Genomic DNA, 22315 nt, shown 5'->3' on the forward strand with positions numbered 1-22315 from the left:
AAACCTTTCCTTTTCCATCATCGCCATAAGACCTATCTGTAGGTGACATGCTAAGTGAAAAAGATTTCTCATGAAATGGTTAAAGAAAGAAAGAAGCCTCAAATAGTTTTCAATTGAACACTTCCAACTACTTTCTTTAATCCCTGTACTGTAGGTCCGCGCTAACACCATCTTTGCCCGCTGCTGAGAAGTCTCCCATGCTGAGTTCAAAGGGATGTGAGTTCCCAACTTACATACATCTACACTAATTCACAACACACTGGAAGTCTCAAATGTATAATTCATCTCTTGTGCAAGATAAAATTGACTTCACCAATATACATAACACCGTACACTAATTAAATACCGTATTTCACGGCATAATCGTCGCACTTTTTATACCAAAAATTTCGAAAAAAATTGTAGGGTGCGACCATTATACGATGAATATTTAATACCAGTATTTGTATTACTCAAAAAATGTATTTATAACTAAATTGTATTTGATACAAATTTAAGATGCACGTAATACTCGCGTTTATACATCAAAATAATTAAAATAGTCTAAAACAAAATTCATAATTTTTCGCAACAATTCGGCGAACGTTTTTCCAACCTGAAAATAAAAATGAACGTATTAAGTTAATTTGTCATTAATTTGAGTATTAAAGTTAAAATATTACACTTGCAAAAAATAATCGCTTTGTTGTGAAATGCAGACTTACCGGTACGCAATTTATTCCAAATCTTCGGTGTCGCTATCGCAGATTTCGCTATCTGATGCGCCGTCCTCGCCTCTGTTAATACCAGTATCAGATTCTTCGTCTCCCTGCCACACTGCGTCATCTTCGGAACCGTCTAGTGCATTCGAAATCCCAGTCCTTTTGAAGCTCTTGGAGACTAGTTCAGGCGGTATAAGATCCCAACTCTTCTTCACCCACGAGCATAACAAGTCCAAGGGTGGACGCCTGATATTTCCGGCGGGCGTCAATTGCTGATCGCCGCTCATCATCCACTCGTTGTAAAATCGACGTAAGTGGTCTTTAAAGGGTTTATTAACACATACGTCTAGTGGCTGCAAAGCAGATGTTAGGCCACCAGGAATGACTATCTGTCGGGTCTTATTTGTAGTGAGAATTTGCTTCACTTCGTTCACGAGGTAACCTCGGAAACTATCTAAAACAAGCAGAGCTGGTTGTTTTAGTAGTGCACCAGGTCTTCTATTCCACACAGTTTTAACCCAGTCCAGCATGAGTTCTACGTCCATCCAACCCTTTGGTTGCACTCGTACATGAATTCCACGGGGAAACTGTGTATTCTTAGGCATCGTTTTCCTCTTGAAAATGATGTAAGGCGGCAACTTTCTCCCGTCAGCTGTAATGGCTAGCATTGCCGTGCATCGCAACTTCTCACTACCGCTGGTTTTCATTAATACACTCCGTGATCCTTTTAGCACAATAGTGCTGTTGCGAGGCATATCAAAAAAGATTGGAGTCTGATTGGCATTACCAATTTGAGAAAGCAAGTACGAAGTTTGCTTGCGCAAACGTATGACAAATAGGTGAAAATTTACAATCTTGTCCGTGTAATCAGCAGGCAACTTTTGGCTTAGTGTTGTTCTCCTTCGCACTGACAAATTGTGTCGTCGCATGAACCCCTTAATCCACCCACGAGTCGCCTTAAACTGAGTTACCGGTATGTTGTGTTTGCGCGCTACCTCCTGTGCCTTAATTTGTAACATTTCATATGATACACTGCAGCCATTGTTACGTATTTCACTGACGTAACTAAACACTTCTTCGTCAATTATAGGAAACTTCCCTGTTTTAGGACCTCTAAACGCGCGTCTAGAAGGGTTTGTGCTTTTTAGCTTGTTTTTTACTTTCCGCCAGTCACGCACCAACTTTTCACTCACAGAAAATTTTCTTTCTGCAGCTCTGTTCCCGTGCTGTTCAGCGAAGGCAATTACGCTTAGCTTGAAGCCCGCAGAATAGTTTCTATATTTACCCATAATCGCTTATAAATGCTTCACACGTTAATGTTTTGCGATATAAATGACTTTCCGTAATTGTTCACTATTAAAACAAATTATTTCTGCAAACACCCAAAACACAAATTAAAAACTTAAATTCTCACGCACACATGTCTACAGTAATCACGTAAATCTGAAACAAATAAATGCATCTGTGATCTGTCCATTCCAGAGCAGCCAATACTGTTAGGCAGCAAGGAAGCATGCAACAATTTATCAGTTTAGCTCGTTGGTTGCGACATACTACTGCGCTTGCGCAAAGCTCGCAAACCGGAGCTCTAGCTAGCGCGGTGTAGATCTACTGTATAGTTGACTGTATTCCGAGACGTCAGTAACAAACATTCATTTTTTTCAATTTCTTTTAAACATACGGTAAATAGGTTAATATTTCTTCCCAGTTATTGATGATTTTACATTACATTACTGACGAGTTTATAAAATAAAACTTTAATAGCATTGGATAATAATTATCTTGACTGCTTGGATAAAAGTTTTCATCCCATGCCCGGACACTTATGACGTAGTAGTAAGATAAGAGTCTAGTGATGACAACTGAGACATCGTAAATAATTCGGCTGAATAATTCCGTGGAAATCTGCGTTATCGTCTTGGATTTTACTTCGTGCGCAATAACACAGGAGCCGGCCCCATGGTGTAGGGGTAGCGTGCTTGCCTCTTACACGGAGGCCTCGGGTTCAATTCACGGCCGGGTCAGGGAATTTTACCTGTATCTGAGGGCTGGTTCGAGGTCCATTCAACCTACCTAGCCGGTATTTCCTGGCGACGTTGCCGATAAGCGATAACTTACAGCCTTACGTATTTCAAATGGGAACTCATAATATGTAGGTGGTGAATAAATAGTACACTGTCTCGCGACCACGTTGTCAAACTGCCGATAGCCTACCGGTAAGCATAATATGTAGGTGGTGAATAAATAGTACACTGTCTCGCGACCACGTTGTCAAACAGCCGATAGTCTACCGGTAAGCCATGCGTCGTACATATACCGGTATTATTTATTTATACGTTGTGCAACATGTCGCAAACGTGACTGTGTTGCCAAATTGCCCATAAACCATACACGTATTTAAATTGTGCATTCATGTGCAACTTACGTTGCAGTTCCATTTACCTTTTAACCAGATTAGTGAACAAAATTTGGAGGTGCGACGATTATGTAATTAAAGGTTTAAAGTCCGATTTTTGTATTGAAAATAAAGGATGCGACGATTACGTGGTGGCGACGATTATGCCGTGAAATACGGTATATCACTAACGTTTTGAATGTGCCTAATAAAAACTAAACAGGAACACAGAAGATAACTTTGTACCACGTCAAGACCTTGCCTGTAGTTTCAAAATCGCATCCAAGGGATTCGGGAATTCCTACGCTATTACCAACCTTGAAATGGGGCTCGGGAGTTTGGACGACCTTGCAATAAGGGTTGGGAGTGCGCTAGCCAGCATGCAGATTTACTAGCGAAAGTTAAGCTAAATTAAAATATTGCATACAAATTCTAAATCAATAAATTCAAGCAACATTTAAAATTTGAATGGAAGCGGTACTTCCAACATATCCATGGACACTACACCTGGAATATACAGTTAGGCTGGTATGCATCCTCAGCTACAAAGAACATCAGAAGAAAATTCCAATATTTTAAGATATACATTTGAAGGTTAAAAATAGTTCTCTTGAAAGTACTGTGTATAACTAACTAACTAACTAACTAACTAACTAACTAACTAACTAACTAACTAACTAACTAACTAACTAACACCGTTATGCTTGAAGTCTTATAATCATGATGCTTAATCTTGTGACATAAAAGCCTGTGAAGAGGTGATCTGTTAACACAAAAACATGTGACTTGCATAAAATGTCTCTCTTCAATATTCTGAACATAACTTACATTAAAACACATTTCAAATCCACTAGCAATTTCCCGCTGGCTCCGCCCGCAATATACAATGTATGGTGTTGTTCGTTAATATCCTCACGGATGTATTTGCAAAGTTCCGACTTAATGAAATAAAGCATATGATCTGCTGCGGTAATAGAATGAATTGTGTCAAGAAAACACTTGAAAATACATTACACAAAGAAATTGAATTAAACATTCCTTGGAACAACACTACGCGCTGAACTATTAAAAAGTCCTTCAAAGATCTTTGTCATGGAGACAAATGTACTCATAACTATTCTCATAATCTACCAATGTAAGTAGTTATTACCTCAAAAGAAAGTGCTTGATCCACTGAGCGTGTTTAGACCAAAACGAACTGCGTACCTCAATTAGAACAAAAGATATGATTGGTTCAATGAGAAAAAATGTTGAAGAAATGAGACGTCAAATTTAATGTGCACTCATAACTTTGCTCAGAATGAACCAATTTGAATAGTTACGAGCTGAAATGAAAGAATCTGATCCACTGAGTGTTCTTTGGCCAGAATGAACTCCATACCTCAATTAGAACCAAAGATATGATTTTTTTTTTTTTTTTGCTTTACGTCGCACCGACTCAGATAGGTCTTATGGCGACGATGGGACAGGGAAGGGCTAGGAAGTGGAAGGAAGCGGCCATGGCCTTAATTAAGGTACAGCCCCAGCATTTGCCTGGTGTGAAAATGGGAAACCACGGAAAACCATCTTCAGGGCTGCCGACAGTGGGGTTCGAACCTACTATCTCCCGAATACTGGATACTGGCCGCACTTAAAGATACGATTGCTTCAAAGATACAAAAAAAATTTAAAAATGAAATAATTTGAGGAAGGTGGAAGTTAAGTGATTTATAGTACCTGATGACAAATTTGTGCATGAATACCTTTAAGTTAAAACAAAAATGAAGGAATTTTTTAAAATCAAATCCATAAACACCTTTTCTTTCACAGTAAGATCAAAAATAAACTGTAGCTTGTGGTGCATTTCCAGCAATGGCATTCATAACGGATTGAGACAAACCCCAGAAACGAATCGATACTGTAGATGTAGTACTTAGTTACATTCAATGGGTAATTTTCTTGCCAAGGTAAACTTCCTCACATGAAGAAGTCTGCCAGCTCATCTCAAAATCTTTAAAATCTTGGTGGAGAGTTGTGGGGTAATTTCTCAAAGGACACAATGACATCAGGTGTTGATCATCATGGCAGGTTCCAACATGTAACTGGCCATCTATACAAAGAATGAGAAGAACCGTGGTGTCTCAAAAAGTTATTCAAGTATGTTACAACCATTACTTGTGCTTTTTCTGGTTCAAGGAGCATAGGCCTTCTCAGAACCCAAAACACTAATACCATAATCCCAAGAACATTTTCCACAATCTGCCATTCCTACTAAGGCAGTAATTGAAAACTATCGTAAGAGCTCATGAGTTACAACATTCTCTATGAATCAAGGTGGTGGTGGTGGTGGCTGTTTCAAGACATGAACTAAAATATTTAAATATTCTACCAAAACTTATGAACAGATGCCATAGATAGAATATATAAATTAACCAATTAAATTGCCACTGATCCCTTGTCAACAAAGAATTAAATTTAATTTGCATGCCTAAAAGATCAGATAAAGATACATGAATACACTTTCAGATAGCTATTTTGGGGATTCCCTCCATGGGAATTTAGAATTTTCCATTATTTTGGGGATGCTTTGGAAAGAATCTGCTTAAAGAGGTGCCACTGCAAGTAGCAATGTAAATGTTGCAATCATATTTTAAACTCTTTCCTCTTATTTCTGAGAGAATATTCACTTGCTATGTTTTCAACTGTACAGTATGTAAACATATTATCAACAGAGAAATGAGGAAAATCTCACTAAAAGGAAGAATAGGAGGAGGAGGAGGGAGAGGATTATACATCCTAGAACATACAATGTTCTATAAATTATAATAAATTATCTTAATCACTGCAACTCTAATAAGAATGAAATAAATAGAAAGAATTTGAGTGCACCAGGTTTGAACCACTAAACATTACGACATTATTTACTGACAGGAAATCTACTTAGCAAACTCTTTCCAATGTAAAAAAAGGAAAAATCTGAGTGCTTAAGTTATGCCTGCACATTAAGTACGCAGAAACATACCGTATTTTGGAAACGACTTAAGATTCTTTATAAAAGCAGGCTTAAAGCAATACTAATACAACAGTCCATGCTTTGTATACTTTCTCAATCAAATCACAGCAATAATAATAATAATAAAAAAATTAAACGCACAGGATATTTATTTTCATAAACAGTTCAACATGTTAAATTAAGTTGTCTAAATAATTCAAATAGTTTTGATGTTCATTCTTAGGGTAAAAAAATTTCCCTGTTTACCATTATTAAAAGCAACATTCACTTCTGGATGAAATAAATTTTACCATTTAAACAGCATGATTAGATATTATACTCAAAATTCTTCATAACCAGCACTGAACTCTATAACTGTACTCAGACTTTATAATAACAGAAGAGTTACCACCATAAAGCAAATTACTCATGCATTAACATGTACAATAATGTTACACATGCAAATGGTTACAATATCTATATCTGATAACACTGAAGAGTACCATTTTGAGGAGCTCCGTCGCTCATAGAGGACTGACTATCACTGTGCAATGATGGAGATAATCTTGAGGTTTTTTGAATCACTGTGCTGTCAGGGACTGATACCTCATGATTGCATGTGACATCTTTGTGTTTTGCTTCATCTAGAAACAAGAAACATTCCAAGTTTATGTACAAAATTAAAAGTAATCTTTCTCAGGAGATTCATGCATGAAGTTTTCAAGAAACTCTTTCATAATATAGGTAGAACCCTTGAGATAAGGTAAGTTACAAGGAACCCTAGTATATAATTCAAGTGTCTAAAACTAAAAGCAAGTAAGGATTAAATAATAAAATCTGTCATTGGTCTTTTTATTAGAGAATTACATTTCTTTATTATTCTGTTTAGTACACTAATTAGTACAAGGGCGAATCAAAAAATAAGTTACACTTCCAAGTTATGTCCCTTTGTGAAACCACCTACAGATAGGCAGCAAGGGAAACGTTCAACCAACTTTTTGATTCCAGATGTGTAGAAATCACCTCCAGTGCTATGTAACAACCTGGGGCCTATTCCACAAAAGTATGGTCTTGTACATTACAAGTTACTAGTGTGGGTTCTTGTAATGTATGGAGTTGTACATTTCTGTTCCGCAAAAGATTGAAAGTCTTGTATATCACCAGTGAATTGTTACAAGTTTTACAAGTGCAGACATATCAATAAACACACTACGTCATAGCATGAATCAGCTGTTTATCTTCGTATTCCATTTGTTGAATTAGGTTATGCTTGCTACATTTATCGTAATATCGTGCAGCAAAGATTCAAAGAAATAATATTCCTGTAAATTTCTTAATGCTACGACGTTATTTTTCAATTTATTTCTTTGATGATACGAAATTACTTCGTTATTATCACCCATCCTGTTCTTCCGTGATCCTCGCATATGTTCCACAATAGTCTGACATACCTTGGTCTGTCATTAGGAATCAGTTGCCGCTAATAACGATATTCGGCCGCATGAATTGTTAAAATGATGTCAAGAAAAACGAAGTTATTCATTTTGAAGGAAACAGAAAAAAGGAAAGAGATTAATTTCGGTGCATTCAGCGAGATTCTGAAAAAACAAGACAAAATAAATGGTTGGATGGAAATATTTGACTTGGGAAAAGCTCATGGAGCTTTTGAGGGGAAAAGTTGGGCGTATGTAAGAGATATTCTGCTCATTAATGATTCCAGGAATGTCCTTCTTGGAACATGTTTGTTCAGTATTTACAGGCCAATGAACAATTTGAGGAAATTTTACATCATTTATTGCAGCTACCACAGAATGTTTTGACCTACATACGGAAGATTTTTTAGTAACTGTTGTTTAGCAGAGAGAGATTTATTTCTGTTCGTAGGATGTTTTAACCTATGCCCAATATCTATCAAAAGTTCTTCCACTTGTATTGCGCTTAACCTAAAACGTTCATTGTATTGAAATACAGTGTTAAACTGGAAGTTTATTCTTTCCCTGTACAGATGGTAGTTTTCATTTTCATCACCATCGCTATCACTACTGCTAGACCACATATTTATCAAAATGTATCCGAAATAAGCATATTTAAATAGCACGAGTACATTTACGTATTAATGTCCTTTCACTGGTAGAGAATACTTCCCAATTCACTAGTAAGTTACAAGTACTAGTACTTTCGTGGAACACACCCATAAAATTCACTGGTAATTTGTAAGTATGGAGTAGTAAAGTACAACTGTAGAAAATTCTTTTGTGGAACAGAAAATCTGGTATTTGTACTAGTTACTAGAGAATTTACTTGTAATGTACAAGACCATACTTTTGTGGAATAGGCCCCTGGAGACAGCTGCTTTCACCTCCTCATTGTTTCGGAATCATCGTCCACCGAGATCCTTTTTCAGTTTACCGAACACATGATAATCACATGGTACTAAGTTTGGACTGTATGGAGGATGTTGCCATACCTCGTGGGTCATGCAAGGTGCATTATCGTGCAATATAATCACACCGGCGCTCAATTTTCTTCAATTGCCTTACTCAACCGGTTCAACGTTTGACAATACGAAGCAGAGTTGACTTTCATGCCTTTCAGCATAAATTCCATGTGCACCACATCCTGATATCAAAAAACCCTGTCATCTGGCCTTTCGGTGGTGGTGATGTGGTGTGCACCCATTCCACCGATGTTTTCTTTTTTTTGGACCCACGTTTCATCCCGTGATGATTCGTCGCAGAAACTCATTGCCCTCCACCGAATACCGTTGCAAAAATGCCAGTGATGATTGAAAACATTGACCCTTGTGGACATCAGTGAGCAAACGTCGGACCCATCTTTGACACAGTTTACGAAATCCAAGGTGCTGGTGAACATGGAGAACACACTGCCACACAAAATGTTCAGCATGCTGGAAATTTCCTGCAGTATTATGTGTCAATTCTCTCTAATGATCCCATCCACATGGTCAACATTTGCAACGGTACCGGACGTTGCAGGCCTGCCTTCGCGATATTCGTCTGTGAGATCCATGTGTCCAGCGTCAAATTGTTTACACATCTTTACAATACCTGGGCAAGGAATTGCACGCTAGCCATACACAGCAGTGATTTCACAATGAATGTCCATGCAATTGAGCCATTTAACCCATAGAAATCTGATCGTTGCACGCACCTCCAATTTGGAGTGAACATCGAGTTGACGTGCCACTGAGCCTAGCCCGCTCTGCACACACAACACGACGGGATACCACACCAACCTTCCTATCGGATGTGTCAGTAGTTACTGTAGCTTGCACCGCATTGGCCACGGTTACAACACACAGCGTGCTCTCGCGGCGAGTTAGTGTAACTTACTTTTTGATTCGCCCTCGTAAATATGTCCTCCTTAGCTGGTTCCCCCTCCAAAAAAAATATAAATTCAGATTCAAGCCTGTCAAAAATTCTGTTCTATTTACTTATTTTCCATTAATAATTTTGTGCGGCTATTCCTAGCCTGGTACATCTTTGTAATGCAGACCCTCCGATGAGGGTAGGTAGCATCTACCGTGAATAGGAAACTGCTAGTTAATGTGGTGGAGGATGGTGTTGTATGTGATGTGTGAGTTGCAGGAATGGACAGCACAAAGACCCAGTACCTAAACCAAGGGAATTAACTGTTTAAGATTCCTCAATCTGGCAGGAAATCGAACCCAAGATTCCGAGAACTAACAGCCAAGATGCTGACCACCCAGCCATCGAGCCAGATATTTGAACATCAATTTGTTATAAGGTCATATTTTGATGAAATCCAATTTGTCGGAAAACAAAAAATCCTATTAAGATCTGAACCAAATAATTTTTTTAATTAGATCTCACATGGGATGCAATGAACTGTTTAAGAGATAATAACTTAATACTGAAAAACCTTCACTAAGCCTACTGACTTAAGAGTAATCATATTTCAACATCTAGGAAATTATGCCCTTTTGAAAAAAGTCAAATCAAATACTTAAAATACAAAAGTATTTTTGTTTGAAACTCTTGGTTATTCATTAGGAATAACGTAACAAAAAAACTTTTCAGCCTGTCAAACACACTGCAATTACAATATAAATTATAACACTATAAACATACCTGTAAAAATACACACTATTGAACAAAGAATGACATGTTTTGTTCTATAAGAACATCCTCAGATTTTATCAAATCATTTAAAACATGCTTATATACAAGGATTGGGGCAAAAGTCATGGCAACCATTTTTTTTTTCTTGTGGATATGTGAACGGATTATAAACGTATGTGTGTCGTGTGGAAGTTTTGCAGGCATGGTGTGTATGCAGAACAACATATGGCTCTGTGATAGCTGGTAGTAGTGCAGCGAGGGCTGTGAAATCAGTCAGTAGGTGAGTGTCGTGCGAGATGGACGTAACCCGTGTTGAGTAGCGCGCTTACATCAAAATAGCCGTTCTCCGAGGGAGAAATGCAAAGGAATGTCACAGTGAATTAGTTGAAGCCTTTGGGAATAATGCCCTACCATACCATACAGTAGCACGGTGGGTAGGTAAGTTTGAGCAAGGACACGTGTCAACCAGTGATGCGCAATGTTCGGGACGACCTGCCAGTGTGTGGATCGACGTGGCACGTGCCGTCATCGAGCAGCTCCGGGATGAAGACAGATGATGGACACTACTGGAGTTAGAGAGGGCAAGTGGCATCGAGAAACACACTGTCCACAGGATATTGTGTAATGAGCTGCAACTGTGCAAAATCGCATCACTGTGGGTACCGCATGCACTGACGGAAGTTCAAAGGTGGGTGCGCTATGCAATATGCTCTGACCACCTCGCACGCTGGCAACAGGATGGCAATCAATTCTCGTCACGAATAATCGCCACTGATGAATTTTAGGCCAGAACTGAAACGTCAGTCCGCGGAGTGGCGACATGCTGGATCACCAAGGAAGCAGAAGGTCCGTCATCATTTGCCACTTTGTTCCACATGGCAGAATAATGACTGCACAGTACTACAGGGACTTCCTGATGCAACAGGTACAACGTGGCGTTCGGGAGAAACGTCCAGATCTTGTGGACAGTGCAATAATCCTGCACGACAATGCAAAACTACATAAAGCAGAGTGTGTACGGCTGCTACTGCAACATTGGGGATGGGAAGAATTGGAGCACCCACCATACTCTCCCGACATTTTGCCCTGTGACTTTGATCTCATTCTAAAGATTAAGGAACCACTACGTGGTAGGCGGTTTGCAACACAAGAGGACATTGCTAATGCTGTGCGCCAACAGGTGACCCGATTCACACATGGTGCGGCAAATGCTGAGGCAGATGGTATTCAGTGCCTCCCACACCGTTGGCAGTGTGTGGTGTCAGTAGCAAGGGACTACTTTGAGGGTCATTAGGCCCAGGTGTGTCATGTCAACTTTATGTGTACTGTGTTGTCATTCTTTTGCACCAGGAAGGCCATATTGCCCTGTATACTACCATAATAAATTAGTGTGTTTCGATATTTCAGCGCTATTCATTGTCCACACATGTAGTTAACACCTTGTCCTTTTGTCTGTATATGTCACATTTTCCAATCGGACTGGTATCTTCAAGAAAAAAAATAGTTGCCATGACTTTTGCCCCAACCCTCATATGTACAATGTTGTTTACGTTGCATAAACTTATCAATGATAGAGTTTAGTAAAATATGAACCAGTAATGACAAAACAATAAATTTACAAGTATTAATATAATGAAAAACTTCTGTATTTATCTAGACTGCCGATGCTAAGTCTGTTGTCACCAAACACTATTTCAGTCCTGTGTATTTTTACAGGTATGTTTATAGTGTTATAATTTATATTGTAATTACAGCGTGTTTGACAGACTGAAAAGTTTTTTTGTTACATTTAACTAAATCGACACTGAAAAGTATGGCTTCATTCCTAACAAATTAGGAATAGATTTTTGAGGTTACTGCCCCTAATGGTTTCACATCCTCTCCTGGGTGCTTCATTACTGATTTATATACTTAGTATGTAAACTTATTAAGGCGGTCAAGTACGGTTCAACTTTTTATGGTTTGTTGGTCTATGATTGCAGATATGTTGTCTACATATCATACCCAAAAGAATATCCCACTAAAGTTACTGATGACATTTTTGTCTTTTCAAGGTTATCAATATATATCTTGGCCGAGATTCCTGAGGCCAGTGAACCCATGGGAAAACCAGTCTGTTGATATGTGCTGTTATTAAAAGAAAAATAATTACAGTGGAACCTCGAAAATCCATTCCCGGAACCTATGTTTTCCCGGATCATGCGTTCAAATTACATGGTCCCGCGAACATCGTAATTAAATCACACTGTAAAAATCCCACATTATCCGTCCCTCGAAGAAACGATTTCCCGAATCAACCATCCAGAAATTTCAGTTCCGTCAATGCTAAATCCTCGATCGAGCGTTTTTCAATAAACTGTACATCACGAAAGGACAATTATGTCATATTTATGGATCTTGGCGTTAACGCCCCGTCATTGCAATAATTAGAGCAAGTACTGTACTGGAAAAGTGATCGGCAGTAAACTTGCATACGGGAACACCTTAGCAACAAATTCGGGTGGTATTGTTTAGAGAATCTTGGTAATTATAAAGCGGAGAGTGGCCACAATAATTGTAAGGAGATACAGAGCATTTTGACAGCTCTACTTGAAGATGGAACGAGTTTCGTCAAATGTTCGCACTTATAAAACGTCCACATTATGTCCAGGGTTACATGTATAAATTTTTACTTTTTACGATTGTATTGCCGAAGAGATTTTCAGCACTTTCCTCAAGGCACTGTATAGTAACTGGGCTTTCAGGCAGGAATCGAAACTGCTCCTTCTGAACACAAATCTTGCACAAATCTAGTATTTTAATATTATCGTATACGATTATGTTATTGAGACTAGAACAGATGTTGTACTTCACATACAAAAGGCCATGGGAGGTCTTGACATTGCCTGTTACTGTTTTGGTCCCAATGTAAGACTGGGAATTTTAAGTTTTTGAGTTAAAAGTCAAAAACTGCAGTCGTTTTATTTGCGCACATTACATGTACAAAATAAAGGGTTTGTATCTTCATTTCCAGGTGCCTCTGTGGATCAGCAGTAGAGTGTCGGCCTCCGGATCCCAAGATAGCGGGTTCAAACCCGGCAGAGGTAGTCGGATTTTTGAAGGGCGGAAAAAAAGTCCATTCGACACTCCATGTCATACGATGTCGGCATGTAAAAGATCTCTTGTGACACATTTGGTGTTTACCCGACAAAATTCATTAACTCTCAGCCACAGATGCCCAAGAGAGTTTCGGTTTACTCGGTATGCCATCTAGTGGGCCTAGAGTAAAACGGAACGTCGAAATTGACGAGCAGACAGCCAGATGGCGTCAAATTGAAATGTCTGCACACGGTAGCTGAGGCCATACGATTATTATTTATTATTATTATTATTATTATTATTATTATTATTATTATTATTATTATCATCATCATCTTCATTTCCAACTCGAACTGACATGTGCAGCAAGCTAGTTTTCCAGCTGAGCCCAAGGTCACAAATAACCGTAATTTCTGAAATTTTGATGATTTTATTCTCTCTTTCCAATTTGATTGGTTTAGTTACGGGCAGAATTGAATATAATGCATTCGATAACTTCTGAGTATTGATACTTACCTTCGAAACCGTTCTCGAGTTCAACATAACCTTTAAAAGTCAATGTAGGCCTAATTTACGCGATACAAGATTTCCAGAAACAGAATACGAATCAGAGAACAAATTACAATGGAAGATTACGAAAAGAAGGGATTTCACCATCATATTGAGTGCTTTTGTATCTAATGTGCTTTATTTTATTAGACGAGAGAATTAAAAACTACTTGTGGTAGAATGTTGTTCGGCTTGGCATTATTAGATTTTTCGAAGAGTTTGGCTAGTCAAAGTTGCTGAACTGAAAGAAATTCTCACGGGAAACTGACGGAGTTTCCCCTGTAAAACTGAATATAAAGTATCGAGATTTTGAACTCGCGTACCGGTAATTAATGTTTGATGCCTGTTTCGCGATCTAACTTGCCTGCCTCTCATCCAGAGGACCCGGTTTCGATTCCTGGCCAGGTCAGACATTTTTACCTGCATATAAGGGCTGGTTTCCAGGTCCACTCAGCCTGCGTGATTACCTTTAATTGAGGAGCTACCTAATGGTGAGATGGCGACCCCGGTCTAGAGAGCCATGAATAACAGCCGAGAGGATTCGTCACACTGACCATGCGTCACCTCGTAATCTGCAGGCCTTCGAGCTGAGCAGCTGTCGCTTGGCAGGCAAAGGCCCATTGAGGCTGTAGTTTGCTTTGGTTTAGGAGTGTTGTAATGTTATAATTATACATATTTCATTTTTGTGATGTTTAGTCAAATTGCTGATGGCTTTCATTCATTCCCAGATTTTCCGTTTTCCCATGTTGTACGTTTTATTTTAATGGTCCCTCCATAAAAGGAGAATCGAAGTTCCACTGTATTGTTTAATTTGAACTTTAATATGGTCCGATATTAATTATTTTCTTGTATACATGGACAACTGAATTTACTTAAATTATTGTTAACCAAATTAATGGTTTCTTTTATTTATTTATTTATTTTAATTTTTTAGCCAACATAGGACGACAGTCAGGTTTATGAAGCTTTTCTTCTTTTTGTCAGCTTAATACTGTTTCATCCTTTCCGAACATAATTTTCTTTCTGCTCCTGGACTCACTCTTCCTATTCTCTGCTTGTTGATTTTTGTCTGCAGTCTAGTGTGTTTATCTTTCAATATGTTGAGTGTATTGTTTTCTATTTTAAATCTTCTATTGTAATATGCAACTCTCTCATGTCTTAAGTTCTGTGATCCATCTAATATTATTCTTACTCTTCCATAATTTTTCTATTATTTTTCTAGTGATCCTATTTTCTGGTGACCGTATTAGCTGGCCTAAGAATGATATTCATTTATTTTTCATTGTGCTAGCCACAGGTTCATTTCTTTATAAACTGTCTCATTGGAAGCTAGTCTCCAGACTCCGATTACTCGATAATTTTTATTTAAACAGGTTCTCACTATTCTCCTTTCTAACTTGAGTACTCTATCTATTGCACCTGTGTTTGTTGTTTTGAATAATGTTTCACATGCATATGTAATTTGTGACTGGGTGACTGTTTTGTAGTGTTTCAATTTGGTTGCTATTGAGAGACACTTTTTATTGTACCTATTTTTGGTAACATCCTGTGCTGTAACCAGTTTATCTATTCTATTTTGCAATGCTGGTTTCTCATTCAGGTTATATGTGATTATTTCACCTAAATATTTAAATTTTTCTACAATTTTTATTTCTTAGTCTCCCAGCTTAATTTTATTTGCAAGCAGAAGTTGTGTTAGCGTAATTTCTGTTTTTACAAATGAAATTTTCAAACCAATATTTTGAGCTATTTCCTGTAAAGATTTTATTTGTTGTTTTGTTTCCTGAATATCATTGGTCAGAAGAGCTACATCATCAGCAAATCTTAGACAGTTCAAATGTATGTTATCCTTCTAGGTTCCAATTCTTATATTCTTGGAGTTGTTCTTGTACCATTCCCTCATAACGTACTCTAGTGCACAGTTAAAAAGAAGAGGTGACAATCCGTCACCCTCTCTTAAACCAGTTGTTACCAAGAATGGTTCAAAAAGTTCACCTCTGAACTTAATTTTAAAAATTGTATTAGAGTAAGTTCAATCAATTTGATTAGTTTTGGGCGAAGTCCAGAATGTCTTAAAATATTTAATAATGATGGTCTGTGGATGGAGTCGTAAGCTTTCTTGAAATCTATAAACATTATTGACAGGGACTTGTTTCGTTTTCTGAATATGCCATGACTAGCTTCAAAGTTATTATTTGTTCAGAGCAGCTTGTCCAAGGTCTGAAGCCTCACTGATATTCACCTAACTCTTGATCAAGTTGTTCTTTAATCATATTATATTGTATCTTAGAGAAAATCTTATACGCGCAGTCAAGGATGGAAATACCTCTATAGTTGTCTGGATTACTTCTTTCACCTTTCTTATGAATCGGATTAATTATAGCTGTTGTCCATTGTTCTGGGAATTTTTCTGATATCCAAATCTTCTGCAATATCATATGGAGGGATGTCCGAGTTGCACTGCCGGCGTATTTCCACATCTCTGCAAAAATGTCCAGTCTCCTTTGTACTTCCTTTTCACCCTTTCTCCAAATCACCACATCATCAGCATTCACTTCAACACTATTGCTACTCTGTTTTACACATTTTAAGATTTCATCCATCAATATAATAAATAATAATGGCGACAGTGCACTTCCTTGTTTGAGACCTATTTTTTTGTATAAAATGTTCAGAGTCACCATTCCCCACTTCTACACTGCTTTTACTCTCATGATACAACATTTTTATCTTGTTAATTAATGACTTTGGTACATTCCTTTTCAGTAGGCATTCCCATACAGGTTTTCTCTTAACTGTATTATAAGCTTTATCCAAATCCAAAAATACAAAGATGATTTCCTTGTTCCTTTCCAGATGTTTTTCCATTATTGTTTGCACTGTAAATGTCAAGTCAACTGTAGGTCTATTCAATCTAAACCCATATTGTTCTTCCTCTAACTGTGTTTATACGAGGCGTGTTTTATGAGTAAGGTCCGTTTGAAAATAAGTACACAACGAAAGGTTATTTTTAAAAATTAAAATTGTGTATGTATGTATGTATGTTGGGTATTCAGCCCGAAGGTTGGTTGGATCCTCAACAAGTTCACCATTAGCTGTCATAGATGGCCTAGGTGTCACTGAAGAGGCGTACTAGGGAAATGAGGAGTGAGGTAGTTTCCCGTTGCTTTCCTCACTGAGCCAGAAGTTGCTATTGCACATCAGTCTGCCAAGCCCACTGAAATACGTGCACCAACCGACCCTATGAGTGACATTTTCACACCATTCATAGCAGGGACTGGCTGCATAAGGAATGGCATTACTAGCATCACTCATACCTCAGCCAATTTCATATTGTCAAAGCCAAGTATAAGACTGAGCCAGGTCAATGAAAGTAACAGTTTTATTCAAGCCCTTACCAGAAGACACAATGCACTGTAAACACTACATCTTGCCAGCAAAAGCCTAAAGTAAAGTTATTTTCAGAAAGTACGTTCAAACACTTATCATACCTCGCAACCAATTTTAAAATACCCTCTTCATAGAAACTTGCCACCTGCTCCGATAACCAAGAGTTCACTGCCGTTTTCACATCATAGTCATCATTGTAATGGTTACCACTGAGGTGAAGTTTGAGGTGGAGGAACAGATGGTAATTTCTCGGCGCAAGATCAGGACTGTAGCGTGGGTGGTCTAAAACTTCCCAGGCAAAACTGTCCAATAAATCGCAGGTCTGACCTGCAGTGTGAGGTCTTGCATTGTCATGGAGAAGGACAATTCCCTTTGTCAGCATGCCGCATCTTTTGTTTTGAATCGCTCTGCGTAGCTTTCTCAGGGTTTGGCAGTATTCTTCTGCAATGATAATGGTTCCTCGTTGCATGAAGTCGACCAACAAAACACCATGCCTATCCCAAAACATCGACGCCATGATTTTGCGCTGGGACAGAGTCTGTTTGCCTTCACCTTTACAGGCGAATGTGTGTGTCTCCATTCCATGCTCTGTTGCTTCGATTCGGGCGTGATATGCGAAACCCATGTTTCGTCTCCAGTTACGATCTGACTCAAGAAGCCGTCACCTTCTTCGTCATAATGAGTCAAGAACTTCATCGCACACTCAAATCTTTGGTTTTTGTGATCCTCTGTTAGGAGTTTCAGGACCCAACGGGAGCACAGTTTCCTAAACTTTAGGTGTTCAGAAACAATGTTGTAAAGCACTGATCTCGACACGTCAGGAAATTCGTTTGAGAGACCTGTTATTGTGAAGTGCCTGTTCTCACGAATCTTAGCTTCAACTGAAGCCACCAAATCGTCTGTAATCAAAGAAGGGCGACCGGAGCGGTCCTCATCATGGACGTTGTCATGGCCATCTTTGAATTGTCGTACCCACTTACGCACTTTGCTTTCACTCATAACAGTATCACCATACACTTCGCAAATCTGTCGATGAATTTCTGCAGCAGACAGGTTCCTTGCTGACAAAAACCGTATCACTGACTGAACCTCACACACGGCGGGCGAATTGATAGTCTTAAACATTTTGAAAGCACAGAACAGAACAGTACAGGTTAGTTACAGAGCTAAAACTGAGCACAGTCGTTCCCGAGGCATGCCGGTACACGACGCCCATGCTCGTTGCGATATGTGCGCGAACTACTAGTGTCTACAACAAAATGGACCTTACTTAAAAAACACGCTTCGTATTATATCCCTCAGCCTTATGTCTATGACTTTCTCCATTATTTTTAGCCCATCTGTAATTTTCACATTTCTCCCTATTTCCTTTTTTGAACAATGGTACAATGCTTCTTTGCTGCCAATTTTCAGGTATCCTTTCATCCTTCCATATGGCATTGAGGGCTCGGTATAGCCACTGTAGTCCAATGCTTCCTGCTGCCTTAATCATATCAACATTGAATTCGTCTTTTCCACTTGCTTTACCTTTGGTCATTGCTTTCACTACCCTTTCAAGTTCCAACCATGTTATCGGGTTCTCTTCTTTTTCTCCATTTGTTATTTCCATGTTCTTATCTCCTCCTTCCTCCGAGCAGTCATCCTCACTATACAGTTTTTCAAAATACTTTGCCATCACCTTCTGAAGACCCTTTACGTCATGTACTATGGATCCATCTTCTCTCTCTAATGCCTTGATTTTTTCTTGATTTATTCTTTTCGATTTTACTACTCTGTGTATTTCATAAAAGATGGCAAAAATACAAGACGAGAAAGTGAAAACTGCTCTAAGAAAATTGAAAAGTATACAGGATATAAACGGCTATCTAAGTAAAGTTATGAAGGAGGAATTGCTTAAAGCGGTGAGTACCTTGGAAGATTGTTTCAGATTCATGAACAAAGGCCAGGACAGTGAAACTATGGATAAACATCAGTATGTTGATATAGCAAGCGTAGGAAAAGAGGTTAATGGCATCCCAGAATCAGAGATGACAGAGGTAAGAGACAGAAACTCTGTGGAACTGTGGCGCCATCTACCGATAGTGCGCATGAAACAGAATCAGAGATGACAAAGAAAAGTAACATAAGCTCTCTGGCGCCTACCACCGACAGTTTACGAGACACAACTAGGGCGCTATTCAGAGACTGAACAATTGGAACTACATGCCCAACCCAGCAAGCCTCGATATCCAGGGGCAAATTCGATAACCACAACAGTCAGGAACCAGTTCACACGTCACTGGAAGATAAAATCACCAATAACGTCACACAAGAACTAAACTATTTGATTGATATACTTACAAACAACTTAAGGAAAATGATCAAAGAAGAAATAGAGAGCGCCCAACACCCACCACTGACATCAAAACGTAACGAAAGACCAGCAGATGTTAAGGCAAGCAGTAATAGTAACAAGAAAAATGACAAACAGATTTCAGCATCACACGAGTTGGTGCAGGTAAAAACTCTAGACCTGGAATATGCCAATTTTCCGGAGCAAGTTACTAGCAAATCAGGTAGAATGCAAACAAGACAGCAATACGCAATGATAAGCACAGGTCCAAGAGTTGAAGAATTGCAAGCGGCAAAGAAGAAAGCTTGGCTCTTTATGGGGTGTTTGAGCCCACACACAACCTCCGATGTCATAAAGAAATACCTCGAAAACAGAGGAATCAAAGATGACGTTACCTGTGAAAAAATAGTAACCAATTACGACACGAAAGCTTTCAAAGTGGGGATTCCAGTTGATCTAATGGACAGGGTATATGAAGAGGAATTCTGGCCGAAAGGGATTATTATCAGACATTTTCGATTTCAGTTCTTTCGCCCCATACAAGACAATGGACGCTCCTTCGAATAATTCGGAAAAGAAAATAGTTGAAAGAAGGAACCAAAACTTAAGACGCTTCAAGAAGACTAAGAATCATGATGTGGAATATAGAAGAGCTAAACAGTGCAATGAATATGAGCCCTGAAAACTTTCTATTAGGGTACGATATAGCAATTCTATTGGAAACATTCGTCACTGAAGACTGGCAACACGCAGACTTCTATGGTTTTCATCTCATAGCTAGACAGGGAGAAAAAGGTAGACCTTCTGGGGGGATAACTATCCTCCTAAAACCACACTAACCTCAATATTATCAACAAGGTAATAGAACCATACCCTACTATTGGAAATAGGTGGCCTCGTAATTATAGCCGCTTACTTCCAACCGAACATAACAGCAATCGACATTATGGACGAGCTAGGCCAAATGATCACTCAAAGCAAGCAAGATAAACCAATAATTATAGCAGGTGACCTTAACTGTAGATTGGACATTCCAAATTAGAAAGCAAAGCTAGTCCTCGAGAAACTGAAAGCAGAAGGCTTCATCCTGCTATACAACCCCACTGTCCCTACATACATTTCACATAATGGAAAGAGCACAATAGATATTGCACTTACAGAAGGACCAATAACAGGCAACATGACTACAATATGAACAGCAAACCAAGCCGTGATTAGGAAACACCAATTGAAATATGTATTCAAGGGGAGTGGGAAAAACCACAGGAAAAGACAATTCACCCCCTTTCAAGGAAAATAGATCTTGAGAAAGTTAAAGCTATGCTAGATTCAACAACACATCTAGACACATTAATGGATAATTCAAGACTGGATGATGCAACAGAAATAATAGAAGAAATCCTACAAAAGGCCGCCATTCCGCGGGCCACAAGAAGAACAAAGATATGGTTTGATAGTGAGTGCTATAGGCTGAGGAGGGAGATCCTAGATAAATTGCAACAGTTAAGGCAGAACTTGAATAATCAAAAGTCTAACATACATATACAATGAAAAGAGGAAACTCTACAAAAGAACACTGAAAGAAAAGAAACGCGCCTACTTAAAATCAGAGGGTAGGAAGCTAGCAGAAGAAGCCAAGAAAAATCCGTTCATAGCCCTACATCCAAAGAAATAACTACAGACACACTACATAGACATAGAAACCTGGGAATCACACTTTAGTAAGATTCTCAACATCGAAGACCCAGCGCACCCCAGAAAAGATCTACATATCACTCCACATATACAAATAGACTGGGTACCCCTGGCCATAGAGGAAACGAGAATCGCTATAATAGACAGCCTGATTTATAAATTTCATTTTTGTTCCGTATTGATAGCCACCAAATGTCATAATGTCATAATGTCAGATGGAACTTTTCTTTTATGACATAACAGACAGCACCAAAAACAAGAAAGCTGCAGGTCCGGACGGGATCTATAATGAATATGTAAAAGACACTGCACACCTGCTAGCCCTTATATGGACAAAATTATATAACAAATGTATAGAAACTGCTTCCATTCCCGACCAGTGGAGAAAGTCAATTGTAAAAGTTCTATATAAAGGCAAAGGAGACCCAAGAGATTCCAATAAGTACAGAGGCATAGCACTGGAAAACTGCCCCTTCAAAATATTCACCACAATTATAACAGGAAAAATAAATGAGGAAATAAACCAGCATTTGCCAGAGAACCAATTTGGGTTTAGAAAGGGACGATCTACCCTAAACGCTATTGAACTGGTGCTAAACCAAATCTGGGATGCCTTAGAAGACAACGGAAAATATTACACCATCTTCATAGATTTTACTAAGGCTTTCGACCTGATAAACAGGAAGCTAGTGAGAGACAAGCTTAAGGAGATGCTAGGCACAAACAACATATGGGACTATCTCATCACATCAATACTGCAATGGAACGAAGTACGAGTTTCAGATAACCTCACTCTATCAGATCCAATAGCTCAATCAAACGGGGTCCTACACGGTGACCCACTGAGTCCTTCGCTGTTTATAGTTTCAACCGCAGATATCCTAAGAATTACCCAAAAGGAGGGAGTATTTTATTGCGCATATGCCGACGACATTGTATTTGGCTCAAGAGACATAACAAAACTACAGGAAACTGTAAATGACGTGCAAAATTGGTGCTCCGAAAACAAGCTGTTCATAAACATCTCAAAAACAGACACCATGATCTTCAGGAAAGGAGGGAGAGTACCTGCCTCAGCAGAAATCTTCATTCAGGATAAAA

General features: G+C 38.7%; 1 protein-coding gene across 1 annotated transcript in view; it reads right to left on the minus strand.

The window, feature by feature from the left end:
• The window catches only part of LOC136857108 (coiled-coil domain-containing protein 149), a 94062-nt gene that overhangs the window by 9943 nt on the left and 61804 nt on the right, over positions 1-22315 (minus strand). Inside the window, exon 10 of the mRNA XM_067135506.2 lies at positions 6571-6711. Coding sequence (XP_066991607.1) covers positions 6571-6711 — 141 coding nt within the window. The remainder of the gene's footprint in view (positions 1-6570; positions 6712-22315) is intronic.

The sequence above is a fragment of the Anabrus simplex genome, chromosome 1, assembly GCF_040414725.1.
Source record: "Anabrus simplex isolate iqAnaSimp1 chromosome 1, ASM4041472v1, whole genome shotgun sequence".
NCBI classification, from domain to species: domain Eukaryota; kingdom Metazoa; phylum Arthropoda; class Insecta; order Orthoptera; family Tettigoniidae; genus Anabrus; species Anabrus simplex.